Source organism: Hyaena hyaena, unplaced genomic scaffold (genome assembly GCF_003009895.1).
Source record: "Hyaena hyaena isolate Hyena2069 unplaced genomic scaffold, ASM300989v1 scaffold_1498, whole genome shotgun sequence".
Lineage (NCBI taxonomy): Eukaryota > Metazoa > Chordata > Mammalia > Carnivora > Hyaenidae > Hyaena > Hyaena hyaena.
Genome location: NW_024082134.1, coordinates 128,545 through 142,830, shown reverse-complemented (window position 1 = coordinate 142,830; position 14,286 = coordinate 128,545). Strand labels below are relative to the sequence as shown.

The following is a 14,286-nucleotide window of genomic DNA, read 5'->3' as shown; positions in this document are numbered from 1 at the left end:
GCTGCTGGGGGCAGGGGGGGCGGGGCAGGGTCCTTTCTAGTCAGAGAGCTGTTCCCTCTGGGGGCAGGATTATGAGGGATTTTTTATATTCTTTTATCACACCTTTATTTTCAAAACTATCTAAAATAGACATGCATTATTTTAAAAATAAGGCAATCTTTTTTTAAAGGTTTACCTAAATGACGTCAAAATCACTCCTGCTTTTCCAGAAAGATGAGAAATGGAAGCTCCATCAGTAGACAAACGAGATTTATTACTGTCTGTAGGAGCAGTTCCAGTACAGGGCGGCTGAGGCCAAGGGCTGCCCCTCCTCCTCCTCGCCGTGGCCCATGCTCCATGGCCGGCCGCTGCCCCCACAGTTCGCCAGCAGCAGCCCGCCACCCGCCTCTGCCGGCCACAGAGTCGTGCAGGGTTCACAGCCCGACCACCGAACACAAGAGACGCACACACATCTCCTGAGGTTCACTGCACAGAGGGCTCCCTTGGGTACAGCCAATGCAGTTAAAATACACGTGAAGAAAAATAAATATTCTGCACCTGGTTTTGACAAGGCCCACGTGCTCTGTCCCCTGCCCCTCATCACTACGAGATCAGGAAACTGTCACTGGACAGTTAAGAAGCACAGCACAAGTTAGTGTCAGCTCAGCACACAACGTGGTGTGAAAAATCCAGAACCTCACTGAACCATATTTATAAATCTGCCAAGTTGCCAATTTTAGTAGACTTGGATGAAAAGGATTTTCTAGAGGAAAGAGAAGAAGTGCTTTTGCTTGGGTTCCCTGACCCCCTTCGAGACTGAGGCCAGCCCTGCAGCCCCGGCCACGCGGGGGGCGTCCTCCACGTCGTCCCGCCACAGCCACGGCACCTCAGAAGCGGAACAGGTCGATGAAGTGCTGTGGAGACACGGGCATGAAGCAGCTGTCGGGGTCGGCGGCTGTGCAGGGGTGCCCCGAGTCCTGCGGGGGGAGGGGAGGCGTCAGCGCCCAGCAGCTGCCCCTGCACGACGCTGGGAAGTACACAGGCAGTGTGTCAGAGGACCCGGGGTCCGGGGGTCTCTGCCTCCCTGGCCGGGCGCCACACCCTCGGCTCGCAAGCTGCCTCTCTGCTTCCTGCCTGGCCCCTCGGGCCCCTGGGCCACGACTGGCGGCTCGCAGGCAGCATGCAGCTGGGGCCAGCATCGCACGAAACAGGACAGAGGACTACGGGCACAGGCTTCCCGTGGACTGGGGGGTCCAGGCCGGAGGGAGCCCGGGGGCTTGCCGGGGGGCACCTACGCGGGAGAGCGGAGATTTCCCTCGGGCTGAGCCTGCTGCAGGAGCGCTGGCCTGCAGGGTCGTCCCTGAACCCCGGGGGGGGGGGGCGGAGCGAGCAGGAGCCCCGCCTCCGGCCGCAGGCCCCACGCATGCTGGGAGCCCGGGGCCAGCTGGTTGGCAGGGGGCATGCATGGGACCCGACACAGGCCTGGTGTAGCACGGAGGTACCTTGAACAACAAAGCAAGGCGGCAGTCCTTCCAGATGGCAGAGAAAGAACCAGGAGGGGCGGGCGGGGGCGGTGGGGAGAGAAAGGGAAGCAGCATTAGAGCGAGGCGGCAGGCCCCACTGAGCACTGGCTCCGGCGGCAAGTCACCACCGGGTAACCAGAGTGGGCCACACACGATTAAAGGGAGTGTGGACCCCGAGGGCCTCCCGACTTGAAGATGGTCCTGTGACAGTGACAAAGCTGCCCATTTCTGCGTCCGCCTCGGCTGACCGCTCACGAGGCTGCACTGCCCAAGCTCTTCAGGGCTGTTAGCACGCGAAGCAAAGCCGGTGTTTCCACGTACAGTTTGTATGGAAAGGTTCACAACAGGCTTAGGAAAGCCATTTATTCCTTCCCTCACGGCCGAGCACCTACTCTGCTGAATCACATGCAGTAGACCCCACAGGTGCCCAGGGGCCACACGGCCGCCCGCCCGCCACGTGCCAGCCTGGCTGCAGGGACCTGGGCAGCATCAGGGCGTCGTGGCGGTACAGCGCACGAGGCGGCCCGGGAACCTCCTGCACGTGGGCACCTCGGCTGTGATCACTCCCAATCCCTCCCAGAGCCCCGGACCTGCAGTGTCGCCAACACTGGTCCCTACTCGTAATCTGGTCTCTGGTGGCAGACGCACTGAGACAGGTGACGTGTTCCTGACTCCTTGTCCTGGACGGGAACTGGACTCTGGCTCCCAACCGCACCCCCCTCCACCTGACACTGCTCTCCCTGGAGCTGTGGGGGGTCCAGACACTCTGATGCAGAACAGGCAGGAGGAAGGAACAGGGCCGCCCATGGAGGCACTGAGCAAGGGCCCCTGAGACCAGACCCCACGTGGGGACCTGCTCCGATGGCATCAGAGGACACACTGTTGGGGGAGGATGGTTTGTGTCAGTGCTGGGCCCTCACAGAAGCAGGAACCACAGACAGGTCAGTCTGGTCGCCTCATGTGAGGCCCCAACACCTCTGTCCACGAGCACCTGCCGTGTGTGAGACACACAGCCCCCCTCACGCTGTTGTCCGTGCCCTTTAACTGGTGACCCAGGCCTCCTCTCTGCCCACCTGGAGCCCCATTCATCGTCTGACAGACATGAGACTGAGGCAGGGACGGGCCTGCTCACAGATGCTCTGCTCCTGAGGAACTGTGTTCTAGAGGACATGTTCTACAAAACAGCTACTGTCAAACACGTGACATGTTCTATCGTTTCAAGTTCAAGAATGAAGTCCTGCTAAAGTATAAGCCAGTGAACCAGAAATAAGATTGAATGTAACTGGTGCATGGAGGCATCAGGAAGTTTCCATGATGCTATCCACCTTTAAGTAGTAAATAAACCTCCATTAAAATAATATAGCAAGCACCCTCAATGTCATTACGTTGACAGCTCAACCACGGATAATCTAAAATTCCAGAAGTGACACTATCGTAAATATAACATGAAATAAGAAAAATCTCAAGCAGTTGTCTCTTTTCTGACAACCTAGGGATTGCCACGTGATCCACCTAACAAATCACAGGTAGACGTGAACAGATAGGGGTGGGTTGGCCAGGTAGAAGCAGATGGTGGGAGAGCACGAGAGGGCCACGCCACACGCAGGACACACACCAGGTCACCCCCGGCAGGGTCTGCTACCTCCTCCCCAGGGAAATCTCACAAAATAAATACAGTCCCAGATGCAGAGTATCAGCATGTGAGGAAGACAAAGGGCTGCCCAGGGCAGGCGTGACCAGCTCACTGCCACCCGGAGGGCTCAGCAGAGCCCTGGGTCTGCATGGTGGGAGGTGACCAGGTGACAGGCTCCCAGTGCACTGGGTACTCGAGTTCAAGTGTGAGTCTAGAGACTCTGGTCCAGTTTCCATCAGGGAAGTCAGAAAACGCCGTGTGTGTCTGGCAGGCTGTGCCCTCCCTGCTGCGGGGGCTGGGCCTGGAGGGGAGCCTGTGGAGGCATTACAGGGGGGTCCTGGGGCAGCCCTGGTCGGGCTCCACACAGGGGTACAAAGAATGGGGACAGTTCACTCCTGCTCTCAGGGCGTCCAGAACTGTGGGCAGGAGACGAGGTAGGAACTTGGCACCGGCCCAGGACCAGGTGTCACGGGCCCCACTGACCTGGGTACACATCCTGCCACCTAGTCCCCAGCAAAGGCAGAAACACATTCTGATTCAGACCCAAGCTGTATGTTCTACTTCTGTGACTCGGTCCCCCTGCCCCGACACTGGGGAAACACGGTTTTACCACCCTGCCTACAGTGGACAACCGTGTCCGGGACACGGCTGCCCAGACGCCTCACCTTCCAGAAAAGGATGCTGCAGTGCCGGCAGAAGTGCAGGGTGTCCCCGTACTGCTCCCGGGTCGGGTAGTGCTTCTCCAGCACAAAGTACATGAGCTTCCACTCCACATGGCCCTTCTCCGAAACGATCAGGTGTCTACAAAACTGGACACACACAACTCTGCTCAGCACATGGCTTTCACAGATGGTATCAGGTGCAACACGACTGCACAAGGCAGCAGAGGGCAGGACACACCCACTTAACTGAAATTAAAATCACTTGGATCGAATCAGATCAAACCAGGAAAGGGCAGCATCCGAGCCCAGGAGCCCCGTGTGCTCCTGGGTCCCCCCACCATCACAGAGACTGCACCCAAGCCAAGCCCTACCTGCCATCTCCATCCCAGAGAACCTTTTCTTTCCTCCCCCTGGCTTCTCCCATCCTCCTTCCAAAAATTCAACACTCCTCATCTACGCTGACTTTAGAATCCAGGCTTTCTTCCCAACTCAAATTCATCCTGACTTCTTTGATTCTCCTGCAGCAAATCCACCTCAGACCCGTTTCTCTGGGGTCACTGAGGCCTCCGATCAACTAAACCCAATGGACATTTGCTTAGCTGATGGCCCAGAACGTCCAGCACCATGTCTGGTGGGTCCTTTACACCACTGGACTCGGCTGCTAGAGCCGCCTACCTTCAGGCGGATCCCCCTTGGGACCTGCACCAGCTGCCGCTGTGCCTCCTGGGCTGGTCCCCAGGGCAGGCGCCCCGCTCAACCCCCTGCGTCACTCTGGCCCCAGCTCCTCCTCCAGCGGCCATGCTGGCCCCCCGGCCCCTGAGGCGTCCTCACGCACTCCTGCATTCTCCTCCAGAGAGAACAAACAATCTCGCAGAAACCACACTCTGCTCCCAGTGCTTTCGTGGCTCCTCTAAGCCCACTGCAAAAACACCCCCATGCACACCACAACCTCCCCTTTCTCAAGGAGGCCCCCCACGCTGTCCTCCAAGAGTGACGGCCTCCGCTGGGGCACGCATCCAGGACTCTGTCTACTGCCCCCATCCGTCCTCGCAGCAGCCAAACTGCCTCTGATGGGAGGCCTGCTTCCCGACCATCCCACCTGCCCCACACGTGTGTGCGGCTCCCGCTCTGGTCCCGGAGGCGTGACGGCAAACCGCAACGCCCGGCAGGTCACCAGTTCCCAGAACTGGGTCTGAGGGTGTGGGCTGTGGGGACGGGAGCTTGGAGAGCCTCGTGTGGCTGCCAGGCACAAGCTCGGGTTCAGGGGGGTGCAGCGCCTGCAGGGCACGTCGTGCGGCAGAAGCCGGTGGGTGAGGGACAGAAGCCCTGGTGCCAACTGATGACCAAAGAGCCCTGCCTTGTTCTGCCATCTGTGCTGGGTGGCATCCCTCATCACAGGTCCTCCTGATCCTCCCAAACGTGAAAACTAAGCGTCAGAAGCTACAGAGAAGAAAGCACAGGGTCCTGCACAAACTTTGAGGAGCCCTGGCTCTTGCAAAGCGCAGGGAGGGGCCCCCACACTCACCTGCTTTTCCGCAAAGTGATACTGACACAGTCTCTTCCACAGCTGCCGGTCCTCACTGAGCACAGACAGCGTTGGGGTCACCTGGCCCAGGGTCACGATGTCCCAGCCGTCAGAGAATCTGTACAAGATGTTGTTGAGCATGTGCAGCGGGAGATCACTGAGTGTGAGGCCGTCGTTCACCTGCTAGAAGGAACACGGACAGTTCACTGCATGCGTCACACGAGAGCACCAGGCCACAAGGAAGCCCAGTGGCCAAGCCCAAGCAGATGCTCCAAAAAACTCGCAGCCCAAGCACCACCGTCCCTCCCTCTCCGAGGCTAAGTCCTGTGCCACACCAGGCCCAGTGGTCACATCCTCCACCTGTGCAAGATTCATGTCTTCCACATGACACAGATTTGGCTGGGGACTGGGGGGGGTGCTAAGCGTGGAGGGAGGTGGTGGGGACTCACCGGCTGGTCATTGGGGCCCCCCAGCTCAGGTGTCCAATTTCTAATGTAGAAGCCATACCCTCCCTCCCTCCCCTCTGAGGGTGCAGCCCCAGGAGATGGGGTAGAGCTTGTGCACATGCCACGGGGGTAGGGAAGGAGCAGTTGGGGGGAGGGCCCTCGGAGGAGAGAAGAAGAAAGGAAGGGAAGGATGGAAACACCCTGTCTCAGCGTGTCCACCTCCCAGAAAGAACTGCCCACTAGCACATGTGGAGCAGGGTGAGGGTAAGAATAAACAAGTATGCAGAGTCCTGTGGGCTCAGGGACACCTGCACATCTGTGCACGCTCCTCACATGGCTGCGCGGCTGAGAGACTGTCCTTGTCCTCGGCGGTCAGCCCCAGGGACTGCGGCTCCCTCCGGTTTCTGCTCTCTCGGGCAGCCCAGTGCCCTGTGCACGGCGGGGGGGGAGTGCTCCTCGAGTTTGGACCCCAAACCCGCTGGCAGGTGTGGAGAGGGGCCCGGCGAGACGCTGCAGGCCAGGCTGCGGCGCTCTCCGGTGCACGTGCTGTGTCACCGCCCAGCGGCAGTCCTGGTACAGACGGGCATTCCTGGCACTTTGCGGGGACGCGCAAGGATTCCCGTGCTTCTGGGCACGAAGACGAGTCAGAGCACGTCTCTGAGGACATTTCCTCTCATCGGACCTCACTGGGCAGCACTGCACATGCGTGTCCCGCGTTCCTACATCGGCCTGACAAAAGTGCCCCCACCGCCTCTGCACATCACGGCACCCGCAGACGGGCCCGCCAGCGCCGATGGCACGCAGCCGAGAGCGCAGGCGCAGGCCCGCACGCATGCGCTCTGCGGGCGCTACAACGGACTGGGCGGCTCCTTCCGCTCCTGCGCTGCTCCTTCCGCCCTCGGGACCGCCCCGCGCGTCGCACCGGAGCGCGGGAACGCCGGCGGCCTCACAAGGCGCGGGGGACGGCCTGACTGGAGAGGACGGACTGGCGGGCCTGTGAACCAGACGGCACCACATTAGATGCCAGCGCGGGTCATCGGAGCTTCCGAGCGCGCAGACGTGAAGCAGAACAAAAGCCTGGCTGGTCCATCCGTCCGTCAGAAGCCGCGGTGCCTTCGGCTCAGCCACCCCTACCCCCCACGCCCCCCTCCCGCCCCGGCGACTGCTGAGCCACTTCCCACTTGAGCCTGGCAGCCAGGTCCCCACACGGGCAGGACCACGGCTCTTCGCTTCCTGCTCTGGAAGGTCTCCTGGCGCCTCTCACCGCAGGCCCTCAGAGCTGCCCTCGTGCCCACAGGACCCAGGACCCAAATCCGCCCCTGATTTTCTCTCCTCACACCGGCCCCAGAGGTCGCCTGTTCCTGCCACCTTTCAGCAGCGGCGGCCGCAAGGGTGTGCTCCCCACAGGCAGGACACCAGACTCAGGCCCCCTGCCTCTTGCGCCTGTGAGCTGGCCTGACCTGGGATCACGCACAGTCCCCCGCGGTCTCACCCGGGCTGCTTGGGCTCCCGGCACACAGGGACCGCGAGGCAGGTGCCCGCAAACCTGGCCCCGCAGTTCTGAGAGGACGGGAGCATGGATTTAAGGGTCATCACGCTATCTTCTTTCCCGGAACTTGGAAGAGGAGGGCACCGCTGTGCCGCCAGGGACACGGGACACAGCGTCCCGAGGCCGGCGGGGTTCAGCTCCAGGTAGGCTCTGGGACCCACACCGTCTAGGCCCCGGGCACATCCTCGGCTGCCCTTCTCTGCTGGCATCTACACAAGTGCCCTCTAAATAATCAAAGGTGGAGCTCAATGCTTGCAGGTGTGTGGCCTCAACCTGACACCCTGAGGAACTCCCACCATCGAGATCCTGTAACCTTCCCACCCATAAGCCTCCCCGGCACCACCTGCTATGAGGGAACTAGGCCCAGATGTGCCATTGCCACAAGCCACGCAGGCACAGAGGGAGTCCACGGTGAGCTATCAGGACAGGAGTGGACGTGACCGTGCTGTCACTTGAGATGCCAGTCCCTCCGTTTCCTCCCTGGTGAAAGTGATCTTGGGGACCAGCGCCATGAAAGCTAGCTCTGAGCTGGAGCGGGGCGCAGGCCAGAAGGGTGTCCCACCACAGCCCCCACCCACCCTGGGCCTCCTCCAAGCTGCTGTACAAGACAGGAGGACCCACTAGGAGGCAGGTGCCTTCTCGGTCCCGCTAGTGGCTAAGGCCTCTGCCTTCTTCCCGTCATGATGCGATGTGTGTCGGCCCAACTATATGCTTGTCCGTCCTCCTGCCCTGAGGCTGCTGTCATGCACGCTTATCTTTACACATGCACAGCAGCGGCCCTGCCTGCAGCTCCCTTTCTCCGGGTCCTCGCCTCAGACCCCTGCTGGCTGCCCTCCCCCCGCTCACTAGCTCAGGCGGCACCACCGGGCTGGTCAGAGACTAGTGGGGCACGGGTGTGAGGTCTGGCCACTTGTGCGAGGCTTCCACACAGCGTGCATGTCACTCTCACAGGCGGACTTTCCGGTCACAGCCCTCAGCCATGGCGGACGCGGGAGCTGCTGCACAGATGATGCTTCCGTCAAGTCTGCTGAGCACGCACATAATTACCGACACTGAACGTAAGAGGATCTGTTGCAACTTCAAGCCATAATTAGGTAACCTCTACTCTTTCTGTAAATCCCATATGCAGATGGCAAATAAACGGCCCAAAGTTCAGGTTTTCCACCTCACTTCTGAGAGTGGTCACCTTGGTGCAGTGCCTCGGCGCACTGATGGGAGGGGACCTCAGCCCCACCAGAAGGGTGGTCTGGATTCATCACCTCCTGGGCCCCACGGGACATTCCATCTACTCTTTCCCTTACAGAGTCCGGACATGAATATAATACCACCTGAAACACTGACTTAGCCAATGGTATGAACACTTTTAGTTCCTGGAATAAGCCCTTTCCAAACAAGCAATAGGATCTGCACCTTCTTCTGTCCGAGCACACTCTTGCAGAACTCTAGACATAGACACATGTGACAGCAGGGACAGCAGGCTTGTGGGGCAAATGTGGACAAAGGAGAAGCAGCACCTTGTACACGGGGAGTTGCTGGCTATACAAGGTGACCTGGACTCACGGAGTGTTATTTTAGCCCCAACCACCTAACTTCCCTTAGAGACAAATTAATGCACTGCCTCACGACCCATCTTCTCTCAGTGATGGCCACCCCCACAGTCTTTCCAAAGGCAACTGAAGCCATCATGGGGCCATCTGGCCCATATCACCTTCAAACAATACCTACAAACACATTTAAAAAAAAAACAAAACCCTCCAAAAACTGTGCCAGCCTCTCAGGCCTGCTCATTGGCGGGAGCGTCCTGTGACGTGGCTGTCAGGCCCACGAGCCCCTACCTTAGTCATCTGAAGGTTCTGCAGCTGCTGCTGCCAGGCAAGAACAGTCTCTAGACGGCAGACCCAGATATTGCTGTTCCCCACCAGCACAGACTTCCCGACCCCTCGGACAAGGATGCATAGGGTGGAGCTCAGGTCTTGGAGAAGATCTTTGATGAGGCGGGGGTTCTGGTGGTCATTGAGCACTGGGAAGGACAAAACACAAGACTGTGGATCTGTACAGGTCACCTCCCCTGTCTGTGGACATGCGATGGAATGGAGCGCTGCTCCGCCCCAATGCAGGTGAACCCAGGGGCGTGGTTTCGAGTGACGGGGGCATCATGAAGGGACAGACCTCATGTGGAGTCTGTCCTGAGACAAGGCTGGGTGGGTGCTGGGGAGGGGTGAGAGTTTGCCAGGATGTTCCGGAGGCAGATGGGGAGGGGGGGGGTCACACAACCATGAGAATGTACTTGAAGATGATTATGGTGGTGAATTCAGGTCATTCATGTATATTCGAGCACAATAAAACACAAGGACCTAAGTTCACCACAACCCCAAACTGGCATCATTTTTGAGATACCACAAACAAAATTTAGAAAAATACGAAAATATTGCCTAATAGCATAATTATGGTTGAGCCTACAATTGTGCCTTTAAAACTGTCAGTCTCTACTTCCTTTATACTTGTTATAAAGAGAATTGATATTTTAAAATGGCTTATACATAAAACCTAATTTTACATGGAAGCATAAACTCATGGTGTGAAATTTAACCATTTATTATTAACTAGTAGTTAACTAGTTAAAGACAAGTGTTAGATTAAAAATAAAGGTCCAGGCTTGTTTGATGCCGAAGCATCCACATCACAACCTTGCTGGTTATGGAAACATAAAGTAAGCATGACATGTAGCTGGTTACCTGTGACAAGGTGGACTCTCTCTGTCTCTAAGCTCAGGGATTCCCCCTGACAAGATGAACTATCTCTCTAGAACTCAAGGATTAATTATCTCCCATATTATGCTCCTTTGCGTGCAAATCAATCTTGAGGAAAGAAAATCAGGGGAATAGAACATGCAAAACTGCGGGACTGACCTGTACTCCAGTCGGGAAACTACTGCATTATTGGACATTATTGTTCTTGACAACATATATACTGATGAGTAATAAAGAGGAATACCATCTCCCATCTCCTTATCTAGGCGATTAAACAGATGAGTCAGCAGCTTACCTTTCTGGACGATTTTGTCCAAAATGTTGAAGTAATTCTTCTGGGCGACACCACTCAGCGAGGTCAGCTGGGATTTTGCAATGAGCTGCAGGAGCTTGAACAAATGGACAGGGAGGGAGAGGAAGTGCGTCAGCTGATGTGGAGGCAGGAGCCACTGCGACCCACAGCTGTCCTGGCTCCTCGCCTGTCACTGTCCTCGGAGCAGTGATTTCCGAGGGTGGACGTGAACTCGAGGGGCAGCTCCAAGGCGATTCACCTCAGGCAAGTTCTCCTGGATGTTGTCCTTACAGTTCGCTGGGCTCCACCTTTGGCTGCCACACAGCCCTCTCCCCTTTACACACTCTCTCCCTTTCGTTCTCCCTCATTTGCCCACTCCTGTCCCTCCATCCGTACTCACATTTCTCTGGCCCCTGGTGCGCCCACCGTCACCCCTCATGCCCACACCAACCCCGGTCCGATTCCCCCACCACCAGGGTCTGCCTACACAGTCTCACTCCCGCCACAGGCTCTCTGCCTCCCTCCAACTCCACTCTAAGGGACATGCTCCCTCCTGCACCTGTTCTGTGGGGCCCCACTCCTCACACCCTCGCTGCCACTGGGTTCACACAGGATTCTCCAGGAACCACAGCCAGGCCACCTCGTCGGCCGGCACTGGTGTCTGCTGGCAGCTCCCCTACCTGCCCCCCACCCCCAGGTCAGAACGCCTCTATTGACAGCTTCCTATACCATCTCTGCCCAATCTCAGCTGCTTCCCACAGGCCTGAACCAGCCTCGGAGTGTGTAAACATGTGTCTCCTGTCTCCTGGAACGTGGAATTTTCCACCCTCCAGTTCACCCTGCTGGTGTCCAGGGGGAGAAAGGAATCCAAGTAAGCCACTCAGGTGCAAAACGGATGTTACAAAGATGACAACTACGAGATCATCTCCAGGGGCAAATCATCCTCTGATCTCTAACATGGCTTACACACGTGTGCTCCACTGCAGTGATCACACACACACACACACACACACACACACACTGCAGGGCAGGGCTCACAGGTCCTGTCGGAAGAAACTAGATCCACCTGAGATGGTCCAGCCCCATGGCTTCTGCTCCTGATCTGATCACTACTGAGCATCTTCCTAGTCTGAACGTCCTCACAGCCAGCACCATGGGGCTGAATGACACCCACTTTCTCCTGCCTGAGTTTAGAACCACATTAGACAGAATTCAGGCCAACTGGGAGGAGGGGGCAGGCTCTGTTCCAGGAATTGCTGCACCAGTGACAGGTCTCCAGCCACAGTGGCCTCCCACACCTCAAGCTATGTCCCTGCAGACAACCTGCCAGTGCGGCCTCGCTAATGAACACAGGTTCCTGCTGCTACAACATGGGCCCTCGGAGACACAGACCACACCTGCAGACACAGGTCTCTGCTCCCCAGAGCGCAGGGGAAGGAAGAGGGGAGTGCCACAGGCCAGCAGTCAGTCCATGTCCCCAACCACCACGAGGCCTTCCGCGTCAGCCAGATTCCCAGGGTGCGTGACAAAGTGCTCCAGGGGCAGTTTGCCGGGTGCAGCCACAGCCACTAAGAGGCTCCCAAAGGTGCCATTGAAGGAGGCAAGATGGCAGACAAGTAGGGAGCTCTGTACATTTCACTCGCCCCCATCTCTCAAACAGAGAAGGCCCGAAGCCATAGGAAACCTTACAGAATCCAGAAGTTTGGGAGGAAAAGGAGACAGAGTCCGCTGAGAAAACCTTCTAGCGTGAGTGCGAACCGGGGAAGATAAAATCAGGCCAAACCGGAGACACAGAGGGAAGGGAGGGATCCCCCTTTGCGGGGAGCCACGGTGAATCTAGGGAAAGAAAAGAAATAGTGGCCGAAAGTGCACAAGACACTGTCCCTGTCATTGGAGAAGAGAAAAACCTCCGTTGGGGACACAAAGGGACCCAGTTTCCTACTGTCCAGCTGATCCTAGGCAGGACGCACTCGTCCCAGGCGACCCCGGGTGAAACTACTCCTCGCTCGCCAGCCTGACCTGTAGGGGACGGGAGCAGCGGCTTCCGGCTCGAATCCCAAGGGGAAGGCAAGAGGCTTGAAACTGCTCTGAGGGACTCGCCTGTGAGTTTATATTTCAGGCAATATCAATGGGGCGCGCGGACTGAGATCTGGAAACGAGGCCTGGCTTGGGATATAGAGCACAGCCCACCTTGGCTATGACACAGGCACAGGGAGATCACTCCCAAAAGACTGAGTTGCAATGCTTGGTTCAAGAAGGGACTGGGGTGCCTCCACTCTTCTCCCCACAACCAGCAAGGCAGGACTCCCACGGGACGCACTGGACCAAACCACGCCCATCCCAGCTAGAGAGCTGCCTCCCTCTTTTTTTTAACCAGAGCCAGGGCAAGACCAACACGGATGCCCTGCCCTGATTAATTCTGGTCACTGGCTTGCTTAAACAGTCACATTTAACCCATTCTGTAGATGTAAATTCTACACCTCCACCGCTACCTTTTTAGTTCTTTCTCTCTGGAGTAATCAGACAATATAGTTTCTCTGAGTAGCATTAACGTCATTTGTTTCGCCTCCTCTCCAAACATATTCCCCTCCTTCTCTCTTTGAAATAAGTCTCTTAGTATTTCTGCCTGCTCATTTCATTTACAATTTCACTTCTTCAATGCCCAGTCATTTCTCTTTGTATATGCTCTTCCATCAGCACTGCGTACACCAGGCTCTTTGTTTGTAGCTGGTTTTATGCTTTAGACTGTCCTTTGTATATTGGGTTTTTTTTTCTTTTCCCTTTTTTATGTATTTTTATTTTTACTATTTTTCTTCCCTCCTTCCTCTTTTACTTGTATATGTCCCTTTTTTTTCTTTTTCTTTTTCCCTTTCAATTTGCATGTTTGTTGGATTTGTCTGTGCATTTGTGTGATTTTTGTTCCCTGTGTTTGTCTGTTTTCTTTTCTAGGGCTACCTCAAGAAACAAGCCAAGGTACACATGGTGGAATGTCCCAAATACCACTATGAGTAGGAAAATAAAATAACCAAGGTCTCAACAAGAGAGACCAAGTGACACCATTCAAAGAACACTTCCTGAACGGACAGGCCCTGGACAAAGAGCCTTCTTTGGTACAGCAGCACTCACAGGTACAGAGTGCATAACAAGCTTTTAAAACTAACAAGAGATAGAAAGCTAACCAAAGTGACAAAACGAAAGAGCTCTCATCCAAAGAAATTCCAGGAAGAAATGACAGCTAAAGAACTGCTCAAAACAGATATAAGCAAAATAACTGAATAAGAGTTTAGAACAATAGTCATAAAATTAATCACTGGGCTTGAAAAAGGCATGGAGGACATCAGAGAAACTATTGCTACAAAGACTGTGGAGCTTAAAAATAGTTGTGATGAATTTTAAAATACTATAGATGAAATGCAAAATAAAATGGAGGTGTCCAATGCACAGATTGAGAAGCAGAAAGGAGAATAAATGATTCAGAAAACACAATTATAGAAAAAGAGGAAGCTGAGAAAAAGAGGAACATGAAAGGAGACTTTGAGAGCTCAGCAATACAATCGAATGGAATAATATCCCTATCCTAGGAATTCCAGAAGAGGAAGAGAGAGGGAAAGGCGCTGAGGAGTCTTTGAACAAATTATACCAGAGAACTTCCCCAATCTGGGGAAGGAAACAGACGTTGAAATCTAAGAGGCACAGAGAACTCCCCTCAGATGTAAATTGAATTGATCTTCTGCACAACATATCAGAGTGAAACTGGCAAAATATAAGGACAAAGAGAGAATTTTGAAAGCAGCTAGGGAGAAAAGGGCCATAACATACAAAGGGAAACCTATCAGAGTGGTGACAGACCTATCTACTGAAACTTGGCAGGCCAGAAAGGAATGGCAGGAGATCTTCAATGGGATGGACAGAAAAAATATGCAGCCA

General features: G+C 55.6%; 1 protein-coding gene across 10 annotated transcripts in view; it reads right to left on the bottom strand.

Annotated features, from left to right (window-relative positions):
- Nucleotides 1–14,286, bottom strand: part of FBXO25 (F-box protein 25) — an 82,572-nt gene that overhangs the window by 9,664 nt on the left and 58,622 nt on the right. For 3 of the 10 annotated variants that reach the window (XM_039223906.1, XM_039223912.1, XM_039223915.1), the window contains 6 exons: nt 10,363–10,456; nt 9,153–9,337; nt 5,323–5,505; nt 3,801–3,944; nt 1,482–1,508; nt 233–956 (listed from right to left, as the gene is read on the bottom strand). In XM_039223906.1, coding sequence (XP_039079837.1) covers nt 867–956; nt 1,482–1,508; nt 3,801–3,944; nt 5,323–5,505; nt 9,153–9,337; nt 10,363–10,456 — 723 coding nt within the window. In that variant the 3' untranslated portion in view covers nt 233–866. Of the gene's footprint in view, nt 1–232; nt 957–1,481; nt 1,509–3,800; nt 3,945–5,322; nt 5,506–9,152; nt 9,338–10,362; nt 10,457–14,286 lie in introns of those variants that run through there. The other 7 variants (XM_039223908.1, XM_039223913.1, XM_039223916.1 and 4 more) reach the window with 5 other exon arrangements.